The 19,674-nt window shown below is 43.8% G+C and overlaps 1 protein-coding gene across 7 annotated transcripts in view; it reads left to right on the top strand.

Moving 5' to 3' along the window:
* The window catches only part of IKZF4 (IKAROS family zinc finger 4), a 98,653-nt gene that overhangs the window by 53,304 nt on the left and 25,675 nt on the right, over window positions 1-19,674 (top strand). For all 7 annotated transcript variants that reach the window (XM_084837377.1, XM_084837378.1, XM_084837376.1 and 4 more), the window contains 3 exons: window positions 1,139-1,243; window positions 10,378-10,638; window positions 13,643-13,810. In XM_084837377.1, the coding sequence (XP_084693503.1) occupies window positions 1,139-1,243; window positions 10,378-10,638; window positions 13,643-13,810 (534 nt within the window). The remainder of the gene's footprint in view (window positions 1-1,138; window positions 1,244-10,377; window positions 10,639-13,642; window positions 13,811-19,674) is intronic.

A 19,674-nucleotide genomic window follows, 5' to 3' on the forward strand; every position in this document is an offset into this window, starting at 1 on the left:
CCAAACCCTGCCAAACTAGTTTTATAAATGCTAAGGTTCTGGGGACTTCCCATGTCATGTGATTTCCATGTATGCCGTAACTAGCAAGCAGTTAATAAGATATTTATAAGCAACTGCTTCATGTTCTTCCCCATAAATAGATGAGAGAGCTGACTACTTTTGGTATATGTGCTCTTTTGGAGTTTAATGGAGGGATCCATACGAAGAATATATGTGAAATTAATTCTCTGCAATAATATTGTCATCTTGAGTCTGGATTTGACAGTCACCATTTTTTTCTGAAAAGCCATCATATTGGCTCCATGAGAGCTCATGCTGATTAAACGCTCTTCTGTATGTCAAGTTTCTGAAGGTTGCTTCATTCACATTGCAGATTATATTCAAGAGCAAAACATCCAACAGCAAAACCATGTCTACATTGGATCTTATTCATGCATTTATGGTGATTCAAATTTTACATGAAAATCCCTTTGCCCTATAATTGACATGGAATGAAATATTTGTGCTTCATTGAGGAATCCTAAGTGCTGCTGCAAATAGTGCTTACAAGCATTCGGGTAGCTTAGAGCAGCCTTCCCCAACCAGGGGTCCTCCAGATATTTTGGATGACAACTCTCAGCATTCCTCACCATTGGCCATGCTGGCTGGGGCTGATGGGAGTTGATTCAGGTTATTTTGGCAATACACATTAAACTAGTGCCATAATTCTAAAAATGTTTGAGTTCAACCTCTTAGATGTGAGAGGGCTGCTGTATGTTCATAATAGAATCTGGCACCTCTCTTCTCAATTCTGGTCAGATGCTGGCTCTGTTGACAATGGGATATGGGATCATCCTCTGATCATCTCAAATTATATGGTGTAAAAACATGACTGCTGGTCTCTTTACTATTTGGGTAAGTCTGGATTCTGCTTCCTCTATTGTCATTCTCTAGGAGTACTGGTGGGTAATTTTTCCTTCAAATATTGCAAGCTGTGAGGGCTAGATACTACTCAAGTACATCAGGAGAGGCTCTTTTCAGTCTTCTTTCCTGGTCACAGGGGAAATAAATTCATTTCTTGAGATGGATTCTGGCAGCAGGACAGCCTGAACTTACCTGTTCTCCCTGCTTTCTCTCCTCCCCTCCCCACATCCTAAAGGTAATGGAGATTCCTCTTTGGAAAAGGAGTTCACCTCCACAATTGTGGGGCCCTCAGTGAGCACACCAAACAGCCAACACTCCTCCCCAAGCCGCTCCCTTAGTGGTGAGTACATGATCTTCTGATTTCAGTATTTTGCACCCAAAATGTGTTGCACTATGTTGTGGTCAGGGCAGAGAGCACCTTTCATGTGTCTAAAGCAAGCTGTTGCAGGGGGAGGGGGGATCTGTTGTGGGGCGGAGGCTGAAACCAGCAGTGGGCGGGGCCAGAGCCGAAAGTAGGTGAGTTATCCCTCTTCTCTCTCTGCCACCCCCTTTTCTCTCTCTCCCTCTCTATTCCCACCCAGCAGGCTACCAGGCAAGGGACAGATCGCTCTTGCCAGAGGGGACTGAACTGATTGTGTGCAGAAGGCTTTTGAAAGTAGGCTGAGGTCTAGGACTGGAGGTTGCCCACCTCTGGGACTCTAAAACAATAGTTGTCCCTACAGTTTGATCTTATCCAAGAAGGTCTAGGTAAGGATAATCACATCTGTTAAGAATCTGCCTGGATTCTGTGGCCCTGAGAAACAGGCAGCTTTTGGTATAGCAGTTTTCAGTTATTTGGACTTCCTCCAAAGTCAGTTAACATTTTCTCTGCCCAGTACTTTCTCCTATTCTGTAGTTGGCCTTAAACCTGTGCAGTGCCCCGCTCATATAAAAACATGCATTTTTTAATCTGGGAGATTGTGTCACCGTGCAATTCTTGTTATGTTAGCGGGGGAGAAAGCCGTTAAAGAGCCCTTCCCCTCATAGTGAAAGGCTGGAAATTGGAATTATTCGGAACAGCATTAGTAATGCTGTGCCAAGTAGGGCAGGGAGGAGTTGGAGATGGAAGACTCTAGATTTGGAGGAAAAGACTTGCAGGCCTTGATGGATTCTATCTTGTGACATTCTGCAATAACAAGCATTTCCTTCAGAAATTAAAATAGCTGATTCTTGTGAAAACTACCAAATTCTAGAGAAGTGTATGAAGTCACCAGATTGCAAAATAAATATGTGTAAATGTGTAAGTGTTCTCAAACTTGTTTCTGATCAATATTTATGACCTGATGATTCCTCTTTACATTAGGCAGGTATAATCTTTTAAGTGCTTAATCTGAAGCTGGACTGTTTATATTCCAGTCCAAAGCTGGGTTGTAAATATCACAATGGAATCCAATTATAGTCATTTGGAAAGAGACATTGAGAAGTCCAAATAACGCATCAGTGCTTTAAGGTCTAGTTGGTCCAATAGAAGACATAATCTCACGTGTTCAATGTAGCATAAAAGGAATCTTGCATATGGATTGAACAAGCAGGAAATGAACATCTACCCCTTTAACAGGGAGATGCTGGCTGATGGTGTTGCTTCTGATCTGTCTTGATTTCACAGCTGGTTCAGCCAGCAAGCTCATGCCCCAGTGGAGCTGGAATATTACATAACCTGTTTTGCCAGCCTGACCAGACACTGCTTTCCTTCTGTAAGGAAGGTTGCAGAACAATAGCCAGCCCTCCAGGGGTGAAGCAAAACTATTTTCTTTGGGTGGGCAGAGACAAAAATTGGAGCAGGGGCAAAAAGGGTTGGGGCAGTGGTCACTATGAAAGAGGTTTCTGGAGAAAAAAGTTTTTGTAGGTAATGACAAAAATAAACCTCAGTTTTATGCATTTTTTTAATTAGGAACTATGACTTGTGAAGTTTACAAAAAAGCAAATAATTTAAAATACAATATTTTCCACATGTAAAGTAGTAGTGTAAACTAAATAATAATGACTATGAAGTAAATGTACATTGTGCAAGCCATCCTACCGTAATGATGTGAACTGTTACTGAAGTCTAATGCGCCATGATTTCTCTGCAAACTTACAGAGGAACTGTTCACTTGGAATTCCTTCAAAAATGTAACTTTCAAAAGCCAAGATTACGAAGTTTGCTTTTCTCTGATGAAGCATTGAACACTGTATGGCATCAGCACATGAGTCAAAGTTGAGAATGAATTTTCACAAATAGCTGTAGATGCACCAGAGTTGACTCCTGCAGCATACAAAGTGTACACATGTGGAAAGGCTTCCTTGTACAGATACAATGTTTTAGTAAACTCATGAAGTGTTGGGGTTTTGCAGGATTCTGCCATATCCTTGTACTTCTTCAGTAGATATGTTTGAAGTCCCTCGATTTTTGGAGTGAATCTGGAAGGTTCACGCAGTGATGTAAGCTTGCTTGGATCAAGAAAGTTATCTGTGTCTATATTCTTTAGAGCTTGTATGGCAGCTGAAATGTGCATATTCCTATCACGAAATCAAGCTGCCATTTCACCTTTCACTGTATCAATTGCACGGAAATATATTCTCATCTTTTGTGTCTCATCTGTGGAACAGTTCTCGTTCACAGCCTGCACAATGCTGCCTTCATACATCAGCATATTTTGTAGGTAAGAGCTAGATTTACAAACCCTCTTTGGCATTGGTCTTATTTCATTTGCATGATCTGATTGGTCTCCTTCATCTATAGTCTTCAGTCTTGCTTCTTCAAAAATGCTTTGAAAACTGCCATCGTTTTGCAGTGATGTAATTTTTTCTGAAACTGTGGCTATGACATCAGGGTCTTGGGAAATATCCACCGAAAATCACTGCAGAATAGCTTTTGCTGGCTGAATCAATTTTAACCGTTTAACAATGTTAATTAAATTAAATTTAATTTTTAGTTTTAAAAAGGAACAGCCCACAGGATCATTCCATATAGTCCTGTATTCTGTTGCTACCAGTGCAAGTCCAACATATGCAGCAATCTGCCTCTGTGGAAAGACTGGAAGGTGGAATTTGTGAGCAATGTGAGCACATTCTGGCTGTTTTCGACTAGGCTTCAGCTGCCCCACAACTGTGAGTTCGGTTCTCCTGGGGCAGCTGCTTCCCAGAACTAACTACCTTGCTCTCCTTTGCCATGCCAGGAAAGCAGTTAAGAAAGTTTCACTTTAAGAATTAATTTAATACCTATAAATATCACTTTTCATAAGGAAATGTTTGACAACATGTCACATAAGAACTATACGTCTCTCTGAACTACAGGTTCTAGAATTAACTGTACAAACACACAATCTCTGTTCTACAGAAACACCCTGGGCCAGCCAGCTAACACTGCTTTTGGTGGCTCAACCAGCAAATCTCACACACCCATTTTGGTAGTACATATGTTTGCATGAAAAAAGTTAAATAAGGTGAATTATAATGATCATTTCCACAGTTGGATGAAGGACTAAAACTGTTGCAACTAAGGGTCTAACCATATTATAGTCTTCAAAACCATTTTGAAATGGAATCAGCTTGAAAGGATATATTTTTCAACTTTTTTTTTAACTTACTAGGGAAGAAATGCCCGCCCCCCCAGACACACACACACAATATTCCGTCTCCCCATTGCCTGGTCTAAGTTAGTAATGTTCTCATTTGGCTTTCTGGGCCTTGGGGAGCCAGCTCTCTTGCCTCTCTGCTTCTTCTGCCTCAGCTCCCCCACCAGATGCACTCGTAACACCCACCACCTACAGAGGCTGGCTGAGCATGACAGAGGTGGGAGAGATGCTCTGTAGTGTATAACGTACTGTCCTTCCCAGCTTTCTTTCCTCCAACTGCAAACTCCCAGCCATCAAGATTTGTGTTCACTTCACACCTATTCATCTGAATGGGCCAAATTAATTCCAATCTCATCTCTTCATTTCCTGCAGTCTTTCTGTAGTAATGCTCCAGTATGTTTTTCTGCCCCAACTTTGGGTGCATGGATTAATCTTATTTCTCTGAACATACATATTCCTACTTCATTTTATAGTTACTTACATGTAATTCTCATTGTACTGTGTTGTCAGTATCAGATGGTCTTTAGTTACAAGACACCAAATATTTGCTGTGTTTGCATTCCCTTGGTAACTTTGCCCTGCTACCTCTCTTTGGATGCCTAAACTGTAAAAGGTCTACTGAAGTTTTAAGTTACTGCAATGCTAGAAATTTGGGGACTAAAGGAAATTTTCATCTGGGGGGGGCAGAATTATCATTTGGGGGGGCAATGTCCTCTCCCCCCACTCCCCAGTCACTACACCCCCGCAGCCCTCCCTTCTCTGTCCAGGAAAAAAACAAACCCACTCATCCTGAGGGGATGGGAAAACATCAAAGTTCAGCCAGCATCAATGTATCTGAGCAGCTCCTGCCCCAGTGAACAGCCTTTCACTTCATATTTGTGCACAGAGGTGTCAGCTTGTGCTGGATCTCCAAGGTACTACACAGTTATAACTTGCAGAACTTACAGGTAGGCATCCTTTCTCCTAGTATATTAGCCTTCTCTGATATTAACTGGGTTATTTTTAGGAATAATGCTTAATGCTTCTGTTATTCTAGGCATAGTGAATGTCTCTCTTTAATAGGCGTTATCAAAATGCAAGTATTTTTTCACCACTATCTGTAGCTGTATTTCCATGTGATACTGAATGCCACCAATAAAAAAGGTCTTGGATTTTTGGGGGAAGGAAATTATGCTCACTTTTTGAACATCACAGTCCTTGAACATCTTTCATAGGAAGTGCAGTTTGCATCCAGGCTTTCTGTGTAAACTTAAAAGGCCAATGCATGAGACTCTTCCTACCCCTTAATCTTGGCTTTAACATGGCTTTTAAGGCTTAAAAGAGATTAGTTTCCTTTCATTCCAGCATTCAGTTCATAATTTGTAAATTTGTTATTAGTATTGTACGCCGCCTAGAGTGGCCGGGTATAAATCAATCAATCAATCAATCAATCAAATAAATAAATAAATAAATGTGCTATTCCCAGGAAATAGGGGATTTTGTTTAATTCTCTGAATTCCAATTTCCCCCCATCCTAAGAATGTGTTCTGTCCTCAAGTAGTGTCCCTATCCTACACTTTGGCTTGTGGTATGGCAGGCTTGCGTAAATGATTTTCGGAGTCAAAGTACCCCACCCCCACCCCTGCGGGTTTTCTGTTGACGAGGAGAGGGCATTAAAAGCCAAGGTTCCTGGATGCTGTGGTGCCTTGCCCTGCCTTGGTTCATCGCTCCAAACTGAGGCTAAATCTTGACTTACTTTTAACCTGAAATAAATTGATCGTGCCACTTGCTTCTCCTTCTTTGACATACAAGCTGTTACTGTCCTGAAACAAGGAGCTTGAGCTGGGTAGTTGTTAGGGGAGGAGTGAATTCTTCCGTATCCCTCCTGAATTTTTCATGTGTGCTGATGTTGATGGGATGCTGACTTACCCAACCCTCTCTTGTGGATGTAACCATATCCCACTCAGCATAGCATTGGCAGTTCTGTACCTCGTAGTTGTGTTGGTTGGCTGCTGTTCTAGGCCAGTGGAACAGCTCCTTATATTTTTGAAGGGTTTTTTATATACTTTTGTTGTCAAATAAGCTAATATTTTGGGGATGGGCAACTTGTGGCCCTCCAGATGTTTTGGCCTCCTACTTCCATCATCCCTCACCATTGGCTATGCTGGCTAGGGCTGATGGGAGTTGTAGGCCAAAACGTCTGAATGTCCACAAGTTGTCCACCCCTGAAATATACAAATAAACGGGAGCAAGTAACTGAGGTGCTGAAGACTGCTAAATTCTCTTTGGTTTTTCACACTAAGGCTGAAGTGGTTTTAGCCCCTTTGCCTGTCTCTGGCCTTGTATGGAGAAGAAGCTGAGATGTATAATGAAGGGCTCTTTGGGATTAGGAGCCAGATGCAAAGCCACTTGTGGCCATGTTAAACTCCATTTTTTTCTTGAAGCAGGGCAGCTCTCCGTGGCACTACTGATATTCATGGAGGCACAGTACATGCTGTATTGTATGTGCTTAACCTGGATAGCTTTGTGTAGCTATTTGCTCTAAATGGTCCTGGCCTGCATTACTGTTTTCTTCCATCCACCATGCCAAATAGAAGGAATTTGCACCAGGGTTGTTGTTTTTTTAAGAAATGTATGCTTTAACATTTGGTTTGGTTTTAGAGTAAAAAAAACTGCAGAACCCATGTTAGATGCAGAGGTTTGTGAAGAGTGTGTGTCTAGTCTACACAGCCTGGTTCTTACTAATATAATTAATGCCAAGATATTCTGAGAGCATAGGCAAATTCTTTACACTAGCCTCCTCCCCATGGCTGCAGGCAATGGATGTGTGTGCCCATCACAAGGTCTCCCAGTTGCTACCTTTTTCTTCAGTTCTGTAGCGTGATAGACTGCAACTGGATAGTGGGGAAAAAGATATCTGGCAATGACCTACATTCTTAACTATTTTAATACTCTGTGGAATGCCACAAATCAAACAGTCTTCAGGAATATACATGGCAATTAGGTGGTAACTGCCACCTTAATTTTATGTGCCAGCTCATGGAGAGTCTGTGGGTTACATTCCCCCAGCTCATAACACCTGAGTGTAGCAAAAAATGCCAACCTGGGGGCCATGCTAAGTATGACTGAAGCAGCTAAGCTTGCTCATGTGTCTGCCCTATTCATATCTAAAGCAGGAGGTGGTGGAGTTTTGTTTCAATATAAAAAGGGGTGTGTGGGTGAGGGGGATAGAACCCCCCTCTTCCCTTGCTATGCTACATTGCCCCAGGCATTTTTCTGATACCAGAAAGGAGCCCGGCTGGAAGAAATGTACCTGGAACAACAGAGCATGAGGCAGGAGTGGGGTAGGGTCCAGCTCCCCCTTTCATTTTAAGAATCTAACCTCCTTTATAAGTGAGTGGGCCAGATGCATGAACAACAAACATGGGCAGTGACAGAGCACAGGCTTTGCATGCAAAAGGTCCCAGGTTCAATCCCTGGTATCTCCAGGTAGGGCTGGGAGATTCACTGCCAGTCAATGTAGACCAGGGATGGGGAACATATGGTCCTCCAGATGATGAGGGACTTCATCTCCCAGCATCCCTCACCAGTGGTTATGCTGGCTAGTCCTGATGGAAGTTGCAGTTCAGCAGCATCTGGAGGGCCACAAGTTCCCCACCACTGATGTAGACAATACTGAGCTACATGGACCATTGGTCTGATTTGGTATAAAGGAGCTTCCTGTGTTCCTAAACAAGGCTTCCTCATCCCATCTAGTTCGGTCCTTACTCCTGCTGTTCTTCTGCTACAGCAGAATGCTACTTAGAAGAGAATGCAGTGGGACTGATAGATTAGGAGGAGATTTGAACGTGAGAGTCCTTCTTTCTAAATACACTCTGAGTGAGGTAGAATGACTAAATCTGGCTATGGACCAAAGGGACAGGAGTGTTTATTCTGTAAGGCCTTTTAACAGCATTCCTTCTGTAGTGAAGGCTACTTCATGTATCAGAGGGTAGAGTCAGGAAGCCCTCATTTCTCAAACTTACATTCCATTAGCTGCTTCCGGGGACAGCCCTGTGCTAGATCCTCTCTGCTTTCCAAGTTGTGAGTTTCCACTGGCTTGGAAAGTGCTTACTTCTGCCGGATATGTGAAAAGGTTTTTCCATCCCACAATGTGTAGTTATCTGCTTTCATCTACCTCTGAGCCATTTGTGTACAGTCTAAACATGATGGCCCAAGGACATTATTTAAATCCTGATAGTCTATCCACTATTGTAGCTATTTCATTGCCCTTGTTTTCATTAGTGAAGAGGAATGCTTTGTGGGTAACAAGTGTGAAATGCCCCACGTGCGTGCAGCAGCTTGGCAGTCTGATGTGAACCTGGAACTCCAGGCTCCTTTCTAGAGATGTGGTACCACCTTATTCAGTTTTCCTACTTCAAAAAAATTTGAGCACACATTTTACACCTTGAAATGGTTCAAGCATCTCCTGCACATCATCTCATGAAACTGGATTTACTAGCCTACTGTATGTTCTCTTGGCAGAAACTCACGTTACACTACAGTAGCCCAGTTTCTTGTGCGCTCCTAAATGAATCGATTGATAGAGGCTTATTTTGAAGACCCAATCTCAGGTTTAAACCAACCATGTAGATTGTGTGTGTCAAAGGTCCACATGTGAAAACTGTCGCAAATTCCTCATAAAATAGCCTTACAGGGTGATGGTGGAAAAATGCATAAGTCATGTCTCATAAGGTTGCTCTTCAGATGGTTCCTCATTTTCAGAGTAAAACATCCATGAATCCTCTCTAGCTGGCTGGGCCTGCAGCGGAGGAGCAGACCGGCTCCTCCCATCCACCAACCCCTAAACAAATTGGAGCTCTGGAGATCGTGTTGGACCATTTCAGCTCTTGATAGTTACAATATAAGAAGAACTGGATTGGATCAGACCAAAGGCCCATCTAGTCCAGCATCCTGTTGCCAACAGTGGCCAGCCAGTTGATTCCAGAAAAGCCCAGAGGCAGGGCATAAGGGTAAGAGCCCTCCCCTGCTCTTGCCCTATAGCAACTGGTACTCAGAGATACAGTGCCTCTGAATGTAGAGAAGCTTTCCCTAACCTGGTGCCCTCCAGATGGGTTGGAAGAGAGTTAATTATGGGAGTCATAGACAATCTCATCTGGAGGGCACCAGGTTAGGGAAGGGTGATATAGAGGTTCCGTTTAGTTATCACGACTACTTGGTGCTGATAGACCTGGCCTCCCATGAATATGTCTAATCCCCCCTTTTAAGGCCAACTAAACTAGTAGTCATCAGCACATCTTTTGGCAGCACGTTCCACCAGTTCATGATGCATTGTGTGAAGAAGTACTTTCTTGGGCTGTCCTGACTTTACTCCCAGTCAGTTTCGTTAGAAGACCTGAATCCCAGGGTGCTTCTAGCTAGAGGCCTCCTAGCAATACTAACGAGAAGTCATTACAAAGCTATTCCATCTTTTCTTTCTTAACAGATTTTCTGTGGTAAGAAAAAAGACAGACAAAGTGGTGGGAATACATGGGAGGGTTAGAAGTGGAAAGTGTCACCTGGGCTTGCTGTAAAATTCCATGAATGAGGCAAGGCGATGGCATGATAAGAGCCCTAGTATTATGGAAGCACCCCTAGAATTATGAGGGCGAGGGAGAAAAGTTTATTTCACATCATGCATACGTTTAGAAACTTCTGTCATGCCCTCCCCCAGCCTTGGATATTAATAGGGAAATGTTCTTTATTAATTCTTAATTACTCATTTTGCTTATTCTCAAAGCCAAACTCAGAATCTTTCTTTCTTCGTCTTCTAGGGCTGTAGTGGTTTAAAAAAAGCATAACCATTTACAAATACTTAATATAAAGCTATTAATTTTTCCCCATCTTTTTTCCCCCATAGCAAATTCTATCAAGGTGGAAATGTACAGCGATGAAGAATCAAGCCGGTTGCTATCGCATGATGTCCGGCTCATTGAAAAAGAGGAGAGTGTGATTGTGGAGGATTCCCTCTCTGAGCCCCTTGGCTACTGTGATGGGACGGGGCAGGATCCACATTCCCCTGGCGGCATCCGGCTACCCAATGGCAAGCTGAAATGTGACATTTGTGGGATGGTGTGCATTGGCCCGAACGTACTGATGGTGCACAAACGCAGCCACACTGGTGAGCAGGGGTGTTGCCAGGAACTTCAAAGATCTGGGGTCCAGGCCCATGTGACACAAATCTGCATAAAATTCATATATGCTAACTTATATCTATATATGCAAATTTAGAAATGATTACTAGGGTTTATTTAAATTTCGCAGAAGGCAAAGCCAGCCAATTTATCATCCAAATCACCTCCAAATAAATTCTACAATTCGTTTGCACCCTTCCCCAGATCATCCCAAATAAGTAGTTCATCATCAATTACAATTAATTTGCAGTTGTGTGAAAAAATGCAAAACCAAAATGGAATTTCAAAAATATTACAGTGCTGATCCAAACACACAGTGTGTTGAGGGGTGTTGCGGCATGGGAGAGGGGCAACCCTTCCCTGCGCAGCTGCAGTGCCCCTTGAAAATTACATCCCCGCATGAGAATTAAATTAAGAAAACAAACTTGCATTGGAAAAATGGACACTCGGGGCTCTGGAGAATAGATCTGGGCCCCTGGAGAATTGAATCATGGCCAGTGCCCCATGGGCCCAGGCCTAGCAATGCCCCGCCAGTGAGCAGGCATAGCTGCTGGTAAACAATAGCAGTCAGGGCTAATACATATGCTTGGCATTTGTATAATTCTTTAAGGTCTTAATTGTCCCGGAGTCTGCTTGTTGCACACTAGCACAGCCTAGTATATGCTCTTGGATCTGGAGTTGCCAGGGACTGAACCTGGGACCTTGTGCATGCAAAACATGCACATAGTGGCAGCTGGTGGCCAAACTGATGGGTGGACAGAGCCAAGGGGTCAGCAGAGGTGGAACCAACTCGATTTTGTTTCCTAGGCAACCTCGTCCCTTGCAACACCCACACTTAAGCAATGCATAAATAAACTGAAGGTCATGAGGCACTGTATTTTTTTTTTAAAGACATTACATGGTGCAACACAGAGAAAAGGCAGAGGTGCTGCCACAAATCTTGCACTGAGACATTGTAAATACATAAAAGTTTCCCATGCCACACATCGTGCTCAGGAGCTTTTTAAAGACCTGAAAGTTGGCCAGCCAAAGCTACTGACATGCATGCTTCCTTAAAACATGAAATTTTCCAAGCCATGGACAATAATAACAATTTTTTTAAAGTGGATTGAACTTTTTTTTAAAATGCAGTGGCCCAAAGGAAGCAGAAATGGCTTAAGAAGAAAGCAGATGGCCACCAAGCAGCACTAGTAGCTTATAAACAAGCAAAATAGCCAACAAGGAGCACTGATGGCTTTGGGAAAAATTAAAAGGCCACCACCAAGCTTAAATGGATTATTTTAAAATTGCTGGAACAATTAACTGAAGAGCACTGCACACAATTCTGTGACATATTAATTCATCCAAAATCAGTGCCATGCCATATTCATCAATGCAGCCAGAGGTGGAATCTGATCTATTCTACCCCCTCCCCACCTGCTAGACTTAGATCGCAGCCAGAGCCAATTCATTCATCCTCTATCCATTCAATTCCTTTAATAAATCCCCTACTCCAACTAGCAGCACTGGCTAAAAAGAAAATGTAAGTAAACAGTAGCAGCCAACAACAAGAGAAAAAGGTTTAAAACATATCTTTAAAATAGTGAGGAAAAATAGCATACCATCCAAGGAAAAGGAGGAAACCCCACCATGACCACTGGTTCCCCATTAAAGCAAGTTTACATACCGGGTGGATTGTGCTTTGTGGTCTGCCTCCTCAAACGGAGAAATAGCAAGGGAGCAAACAAACAAACTCCGACTCTCACTCTCTTGCTCCCTCCTCCTTTTCCATCTCAACTTCAAGATATATGTTCCAACACGTGCCACGTTCTCAGGAAGAGAGACAGCTTGCTTGCCTCCCACAACCACCTACTGCAAGCATAAGCTGGGTTGGGAGGATGAGCACAAACCAGGCAACTGCACAGCCTCCATTTCTTTTTTTTTTTTTACTGATTTCAGTCCCTGATTGGACGGTACAGCTGCAGCGCCGCCCATTAGCAGCAGAATGTGATGCCCCCTCCTCACTCTGCAAAGGCAGAGGGAGCCAAAACGGAGTAGTTTGGAGCTTTAGGGGCACCATTCCCCCAGGTGCTCTACAGGAAGTTTCCCCATCCTAGGGGGAATGATTTACGCATGCGTGATTGGCACGCATGTGCAGTGACTTCACTGAATCTGTTGCCAGACTGCTGCTGCTAGAGGAAGAGACAAGCCAGCAGCAGCAGCAGCGTGGGAGCAGTCAGTGGTGCTGCAGCCACAGGTGAAATTAAAATAAGTGATTGACGCAGCGGGGAAGGAGCAGGTGGGTGTTGGTTGCCCAGCTGCCCTGAAGGCCCAGCCACGTCTGCAGAGCCACTGAGCTATGGTCCTTTGGCTTAGCCAAAGTTCACATAGTGAGTTTATGGCTGAGGCAAGACTTGAATCAGGGAACTTCCTGGCTTATTCTCTTAGCCACTGAATTTTACTAGCTCCCAGCATAGGTGAACTAAAGGAATTTCAACAAAGCAAAAGGAACAGGTCTTACGGTCAGAAGGCAAAGTAGGATTGGCATCCAAGAACTGAGTGACATGTTTTGGACATAGTACATCTCAGAATAGAGCTCAGAGATGGTAACAGGTAGAGGCTGAGGCTCAAAAGAGATCACAGAACACATGCAAAGAGCAAGCAACTGGCCTGTGACCTGGGAATGCTAGCCCTGCCTAGCTTACCTTGTGTATGCAAAAGTGGTAACACTTAAATGACTTCAGGCTGTTAGCGTTAAACCCAACAAAATGAATATTTAGGGTGTGAACGTTGATCTCATTTAAGATCCTGTGTAAATGCCTGTAACTTGGATTAACGGGTCCTGGATTAGGAAAAGATAAATTTGGCAACAGGATAAATGAAGCAAAATAAACATTTTCACCCTATGAAAAGGATAGCATCACAAAGGCATGAAGCTGGTGCAGTGCTCAGTGAAAGCAAAGCTCAAGGCTAACTTCTCTGGATACTCACTAATGAGGCTCTTCTTTCTAGGCGAGAGGCCATTCCATTGCAATCAGTGCGGTGCGTCCTTCACCCAAAAGGGCAACCTCCTGCGTCACATCAAGCTGCACTCGGGTGAGAAGCCTTTCAAATGTCCCTTCTGCAACTATGCCTGCCGGAGGAGAGATGCACTCACTGGCCACCTCCGAACACACTCAGGTGGGTGACGGGCACTTCTCCCACCCTGTTGTTGCTTGGTGGATTGGTAGTACTATTTCTTCCTCTGCGGGCTTGGCCCAAACCACTGCCAGTGGGAGTCAGCTGGTGTTGAAAGTAGGGCAGGTCTCACCTGCTGTCTCCCAGCCACCCCTTTTTTGGCCTTGTCCCCTCCAATCCCTCCCTTCTAACTTGACTCCACCCACTCATGACCCTTTGTTTCTAGCGTCTGTTACTTACTTGTTACATCTGTATCCCACCCTTCCTTCTAAGAGCTCACAGCACCATAGATGGGGCTCTCAGGAAGGTTTCCCATCCAATCAGTGGCCATACGCAGACTTGCTTAATGAAGAAAGAACTACCTTCACATAATTCTCTACCATTTAAAAAGCATTCCCATGATTACGGCACCACTCTCATTTTAATTGAGCCTGGGAATCTTTATGCCAGTAACACCACATTAGATTAATGGCAGCAATAACCAGATTTAACTGCTGGTCCTCATACTCCCTCAAGGCGTGCCTACTTTGTTCTTCCTTGCCCTCTGAATTAACCTGATGTACTGAACAAACCTCGTTTGTGTTCATTGAAGTTCCTTTAAAGATATGTATATCCTTTTAAAGCCATGACTGATATAATAGTAAAAACAACAACAAATATCTAAAAGAAGAGTCTGTGCCCTGCAAAGTGATGGTCTCCATCATCTTATTCTCCTGGAGTCCATCCCTTCCCGCTCCTCTGGGTTCCTGTGCGCTACTAGGGTGTGCTTTGGCTGCCTCATCCTCTGCAGACAAGCATTTGTGTAGGTTGTTGACAAATGGGTGGGTGGGTTTGGCATTGGTCTTTTTAACCACAGCATTTGTGTTGTGGTCTTCTATTTAATCTAAGGTTCTGTCCTGTAACAGCTGGCTTGCTGTAGGTGGGGAGAACGGGATCCGCTGAGCTTTGTTTTCTCTTGGCTTCTGTTTCTGCACTGCATTTGGGCTTTATAAGTTACACAGATGACTATGGCCATCTGTGACTCTTCTCCGACGTCACATTTTACAGGTTCTAGTCCCCACTTGGCCGTAAAGCTCACTGGGTGACTTTGGGCCAGTCACTGACTCTCGGCCTAACCTGCCTCACAGAGTTGTTGTGGGGATAATATGGAGAGGAGGGGGACCATGTGAGCTGCCTTGGGTTCCTTGCAAGAGGGAAAAAGGCAGGATGTAAATGTAATAATAATAAATAATAAATGTATAAATACCAAAGAAACAGAGTCTACAAGTGATTATTATATTCTCATTATGATGATGGTCTCCCAAAAAAGATGTGATCCCGAACATTTCTAGTGGTTTCTTAATTAGGCAAATTGTGTGTTTGGTAGAATAGTAAGCTTTTGAGTTGCACACAGCTATTCTTTATGCAGGACAATGAGTTTCTCTTGTCTGAAGGAGAACTGTGCCATTCTAGCAACACCGGTAGTGCAGTAGAATAGATCATCTAAACTATTTTGAATTCTGTCCTGTTCAACATTTTGAGCATTTTTCTGTCAGATTAAAGTTTAACATAGGCAAACCTCCCCCCTTCATGACCTTGGTAATCTTCTTTGTGTCTGACCTGACTGCCTTTAATGGAAGTCATCATACTGCTGTCCCCCTATCTTAACTTTTTAGAAGAGTTAACTGCTTCCCTGTTGCACACTTCCTGGAACTTGTGTTGGTCTATATATGTGCTCACACTTGTGAATGACCTTGTCAGGAGTGCCTCTGAGCATAGGGAGTGGCAGAGTAGCTCAGAGTCTGAAGAGGGACCGCAAAATGTGGGGGAGGAGGAGTTTGAAGTCACTGACATCCTGGACTCGCGCCTTTCCCGAGGGTGCCTGCAATACTTCATGGACTGGAAGGGGTATGGCCCGGACGAATGTTCCTGGGAACCGGCCGAACATTTGCATGCCCCTTTGCTGTTACGCCGTTTCCACCATCAGTACCCCCACAAGCCCGGGGCCCCGGGAGGGGAGCAAGAGGGGGGGCCTCATGAGAGCGGGGATGATATCAGGGGTGCCTCTGAGCATAGGCAGTGGCAGGGTAGCTCAGAGTCCGAAGAGGAACCACAAAATGTGGGGGAGAAACTTTCCCAGACTCTTCCAGACAGGGACGGACAGACTCCTCAGGTTTCAGTAGTCCAGCTGGACAGAGAGAGCCTCTTTTCACACACTCCCATAAGAGATAGTGAACAGGGAGAGGTGGGGCTTGGAGAGCCTGAATTCTTAGATGCCAGTTGCAGACGCAGGGCCAAGAGAGAGATGGCAGGGACGGAGCTGAGGCAATCTGCCCGATTGGCTTGGTGGGATCAGCTACGCGTAGATTCCTCTCAAGACAGAGGGAGATCCCCCCCTTAAGTTAGGGAAGCGTGCCCGCCTTTTCTCAAACAGTAGGCAACTTTCAATCTTCCTGGTTTCTCTTTGAACTCCTAAAGGCATTTCCTTTGTAGACTGTGAGTTACTGACAATTAGCATCTGTATGGCCCATTGAAGTAAAAGGATTAAAGAGTGGATAGAAGCCTCTTGTCTGTGTTTTGATTCTGGCTATTGAAGTTCAGCAGGGACAAAAGAGATACCTGACAGACCTCTTGATTTTAGTGAAACTTGAAGGAATGTGAATTTCCTATAGAAGGCCAAGATTAGCCAGAATTAAACATCTTTCCACCTTTGTGTTTTGGTAAATACACACAACCATTCGCCTTATGGCTAAAGGGAATTTATAACTGCTTAATTTTTAAATGCTTAATTAAAAAAAAAAATTAAGAGCCAATGTGGTGTAGTGGCTAGGGTGTTGGACTGGGAGTTGGGAGATCCAGGTTCTAGTCCCCACTCGGCCATGGAAGCTCACCGGGTGACTTTGGGCCAGGCACAGACTCTCAGCCCAACCTACCTCACAGTGTTGTTGTTGTGAGGATAAAATGGAGAGGAGGACGATTATGTACACCACCTTGGGTTCCTTAAGGAGGAAAAAAGGCGGGACAGAAATGTAATAAACAAATAATAAATAAATGAAGAGAAATGGCCATAAAGCGCAGTATCTGTAATCTGCTGCTAGGGTCTTGCATCGTGTCTTTGAAACTTTGAAATAGGGTCTTTGAAACTTTGGGAGGACACTTAGGAATATATGAGAAATTTGTTTCAATTCGGTTTTGATCAGGATTTACTGAGTTCACACTTTGCGGACTGAACACAGACTCAGACATAAACTGTGGTTGAAGTCTGTACATTTCCAAGCTTCCAGTGTGATTTGTGAACCCAAATCAATGTGTTCAAAAGCATGCACACATTTGAAAAATGCACATAAATATACTTTAATCAATGGAAAAGAATGAGTATGAATGCTCATCACTTCAAAGATGAGCATAATCGATGTGTACATTTGGAAAAATCCACACAAATACACACTGATTTTCATGTGGAAAGAAAAAAACAAAGCTTGCAATCTGTTACGGACTTGAGTCAGAATAAGCTTCAAGATGGAATTTGGAGAACTTTGGCGAGCTCGGGTTTTGCTGATTCGCACATCCCTAAGGACACTGGGTCAGGTTGAACCTTGGACAAATGTCATCTGAGCACAATCAAGTCATTAAAAATAATCCACCCTGAAAAAGAGAAACTTCCGTTAGAAAGACATGATTAGCTTCCATGTGAGTAAAGGAGATCAGCATGTTTTTTTGCAAGCTTGCGTGGAGGTTGAGGGATGCCATGGAACCATGACAGCTCCCTTCACAGATCACTGCACATTGCGAGGATGCTACTGCTCTGTGCCCTGAGGCCTTTGGTCTTCCTGAAGAATCCTTCAGTCTAGAGCAATCAGAATCAGTTGTCACTTCCCCCAACCAGCTTCCACTTGGGTTGTTCATGGCGACAGTTAGCCATGGCGACAGCTCATCCGATTCTGACCCTTCAGGGAGCAAGTCCGTAGGTACCCACAGTGCTTAGTATGGAACTTGGTACGATTTTGCATGTAACGTTTTGAGACTGATAAAGAATTTGCAATTTGGGGATCTGTTTTGTAGCAAAACAGCAAGGTGTTGACATTTGCGACCAAGTGAGACAACTGCCTCTGCAAAGAGCATTTTCAGGGTCGCTGTACTCTGGAGCATCAGCAAAGGCCCTCATGGCTAGCCAGTTGGATTGTGGGAAATGACATATAACTTCAGTTAAGTCAGTGTTCTGTCTTCAAAATAAGAAAACTGTCTCACCTGCTGAAGGTATTAGCTAGGGCTAGAGAACCAGGTTCTAATCTTCAGCTGCCACAACCCTGTTGAGAAGTTAATTAACACAGAAGAGTTTTCTCATCTCTGATTCTAACAGGCTTGAGAACATATCCCTATCCTGCTTTCAAGGTGTGGTGACAAAGAGACCCAGTGGTCAGGAACTCTCATACAACAACCCCATTAAATGCAAATGATGGCCCATCATGGAGGCATTAAGGTGAAGTCCCACTTTGCCTGTCTGCCTCTGTTTTTCCACACTCTGGACTAGTTCTCAGTCAGGTGGTAGATCTTTGTCTCAGCTTTACCACTCAGACTGCAGGTGGGAGTTCATATGACTTAAATATTCCTCCATTCAGAAAGCTAGCCTTCACCCTGACATGCTTGCTTTCTGTGTGCAGGGCATGTCTTTGGTCATGTGAGCCCCCACCTGCAGTCATGTGAGCCTCCACTTATGGTCTGAAGTGGTACAGCCCAGAATGAGGTATATCATCTCAATGATAACTACTAGGCCTATCTCACACATACTGATTAGGGAATGCTGTTACCACTTGCTACTTTCCTGTCCCAAACTGCACTGTTTTTCAGATACTGGAAAGAAATGGCCCCAGTGTGTCAATGTAGGATGACTATTGCACTTCTTTTTTTTTTTTTACATCTTGTGCATGTGTTTTCCCATATATTTAAATTTGAATCTATCTGAAAGACTCAGGATGGAAAACAGCATCACAGGCAGAAGACAAATGCACCGTACCAAAAGCTCATAGCGTAAACTTACCTTTAGCTCATACCCTGCCAATCACTGGGCAAACCTAAATTTACAAAAAAAATTAGAGGCTGACCCTAAGGGTGAGGCAACAGTGGACAAAGAGCTAACCACCGAGGGGGGGTGGGACAGAATTAAACTGTGACAACCTGTGCTGTTCAGAGTGCATATGCCATTTACCTATTGTGGCTGTTCTCCAAGGATTCCTAGAAACTATACTCCTATGGTTAAAGATCAGAGAGAGATTGGGATCCCCATTAAAATACAGTACTCAGGGTTGCTTTGAAATGTATATAAGATGTAGCTGCTGGCTCTTTCTGTGGTTTTTTGTGCACGTGGCAAATGGGAGCCCCAGAATACAGTTCAGTTTAGGGCCCTCGTGTCATTTAATCCAGCACTGGCTAGGATGTATAACTCCATTCTTTCACCAAACCACTGAGTATTAGGGCCAGTTCACATGACACAGTCAGTTATTTACTACTAATTGAGGGTTATATGGGGGTTGTTTAACCCTTGAATAACCCACGATGGCCAGGTTCACATGACACGCCGCACCCCAATTGCCCCAGTTGGAAATTGTGTATTCAAGATGGCAGCCGCACACACCTACACACACCATGACTCATCATGGGTTAAATAACCCACAGTGGGCCTGCTGTGTCATGCAAACCAGGTCATTATGTTTATAGTTCCATAGATGAAGGCTTGTGCAACAAAGCCCTATCCTGAACATTCTTAGGATATAGGAGAGGCTTCTAACTATCTACTCTTTTAATTGTTGGTGAGGGTTTTTGTGTGTGTGTGGAGGAGAACTTCCTTCCCATCTCTGAAAAGTGCATTGCTTTCTCTTGATGTTCTTGTT

The sequence above is a fragment of the Heloderma suspectum genome, chromosome 2, assembly GCF_057233095.1.
Source record: "Heloderma suspectum isolate Gila_16-S chromosome 2, 16-S_ref, whole genome shotgun sequence".
Lineage (NCBI taxonomy): Eukaryota > Metazoa > Chordata > Lepidosauria > Squamata > Helodermatidae > Heloderma > Heloderma suspectum.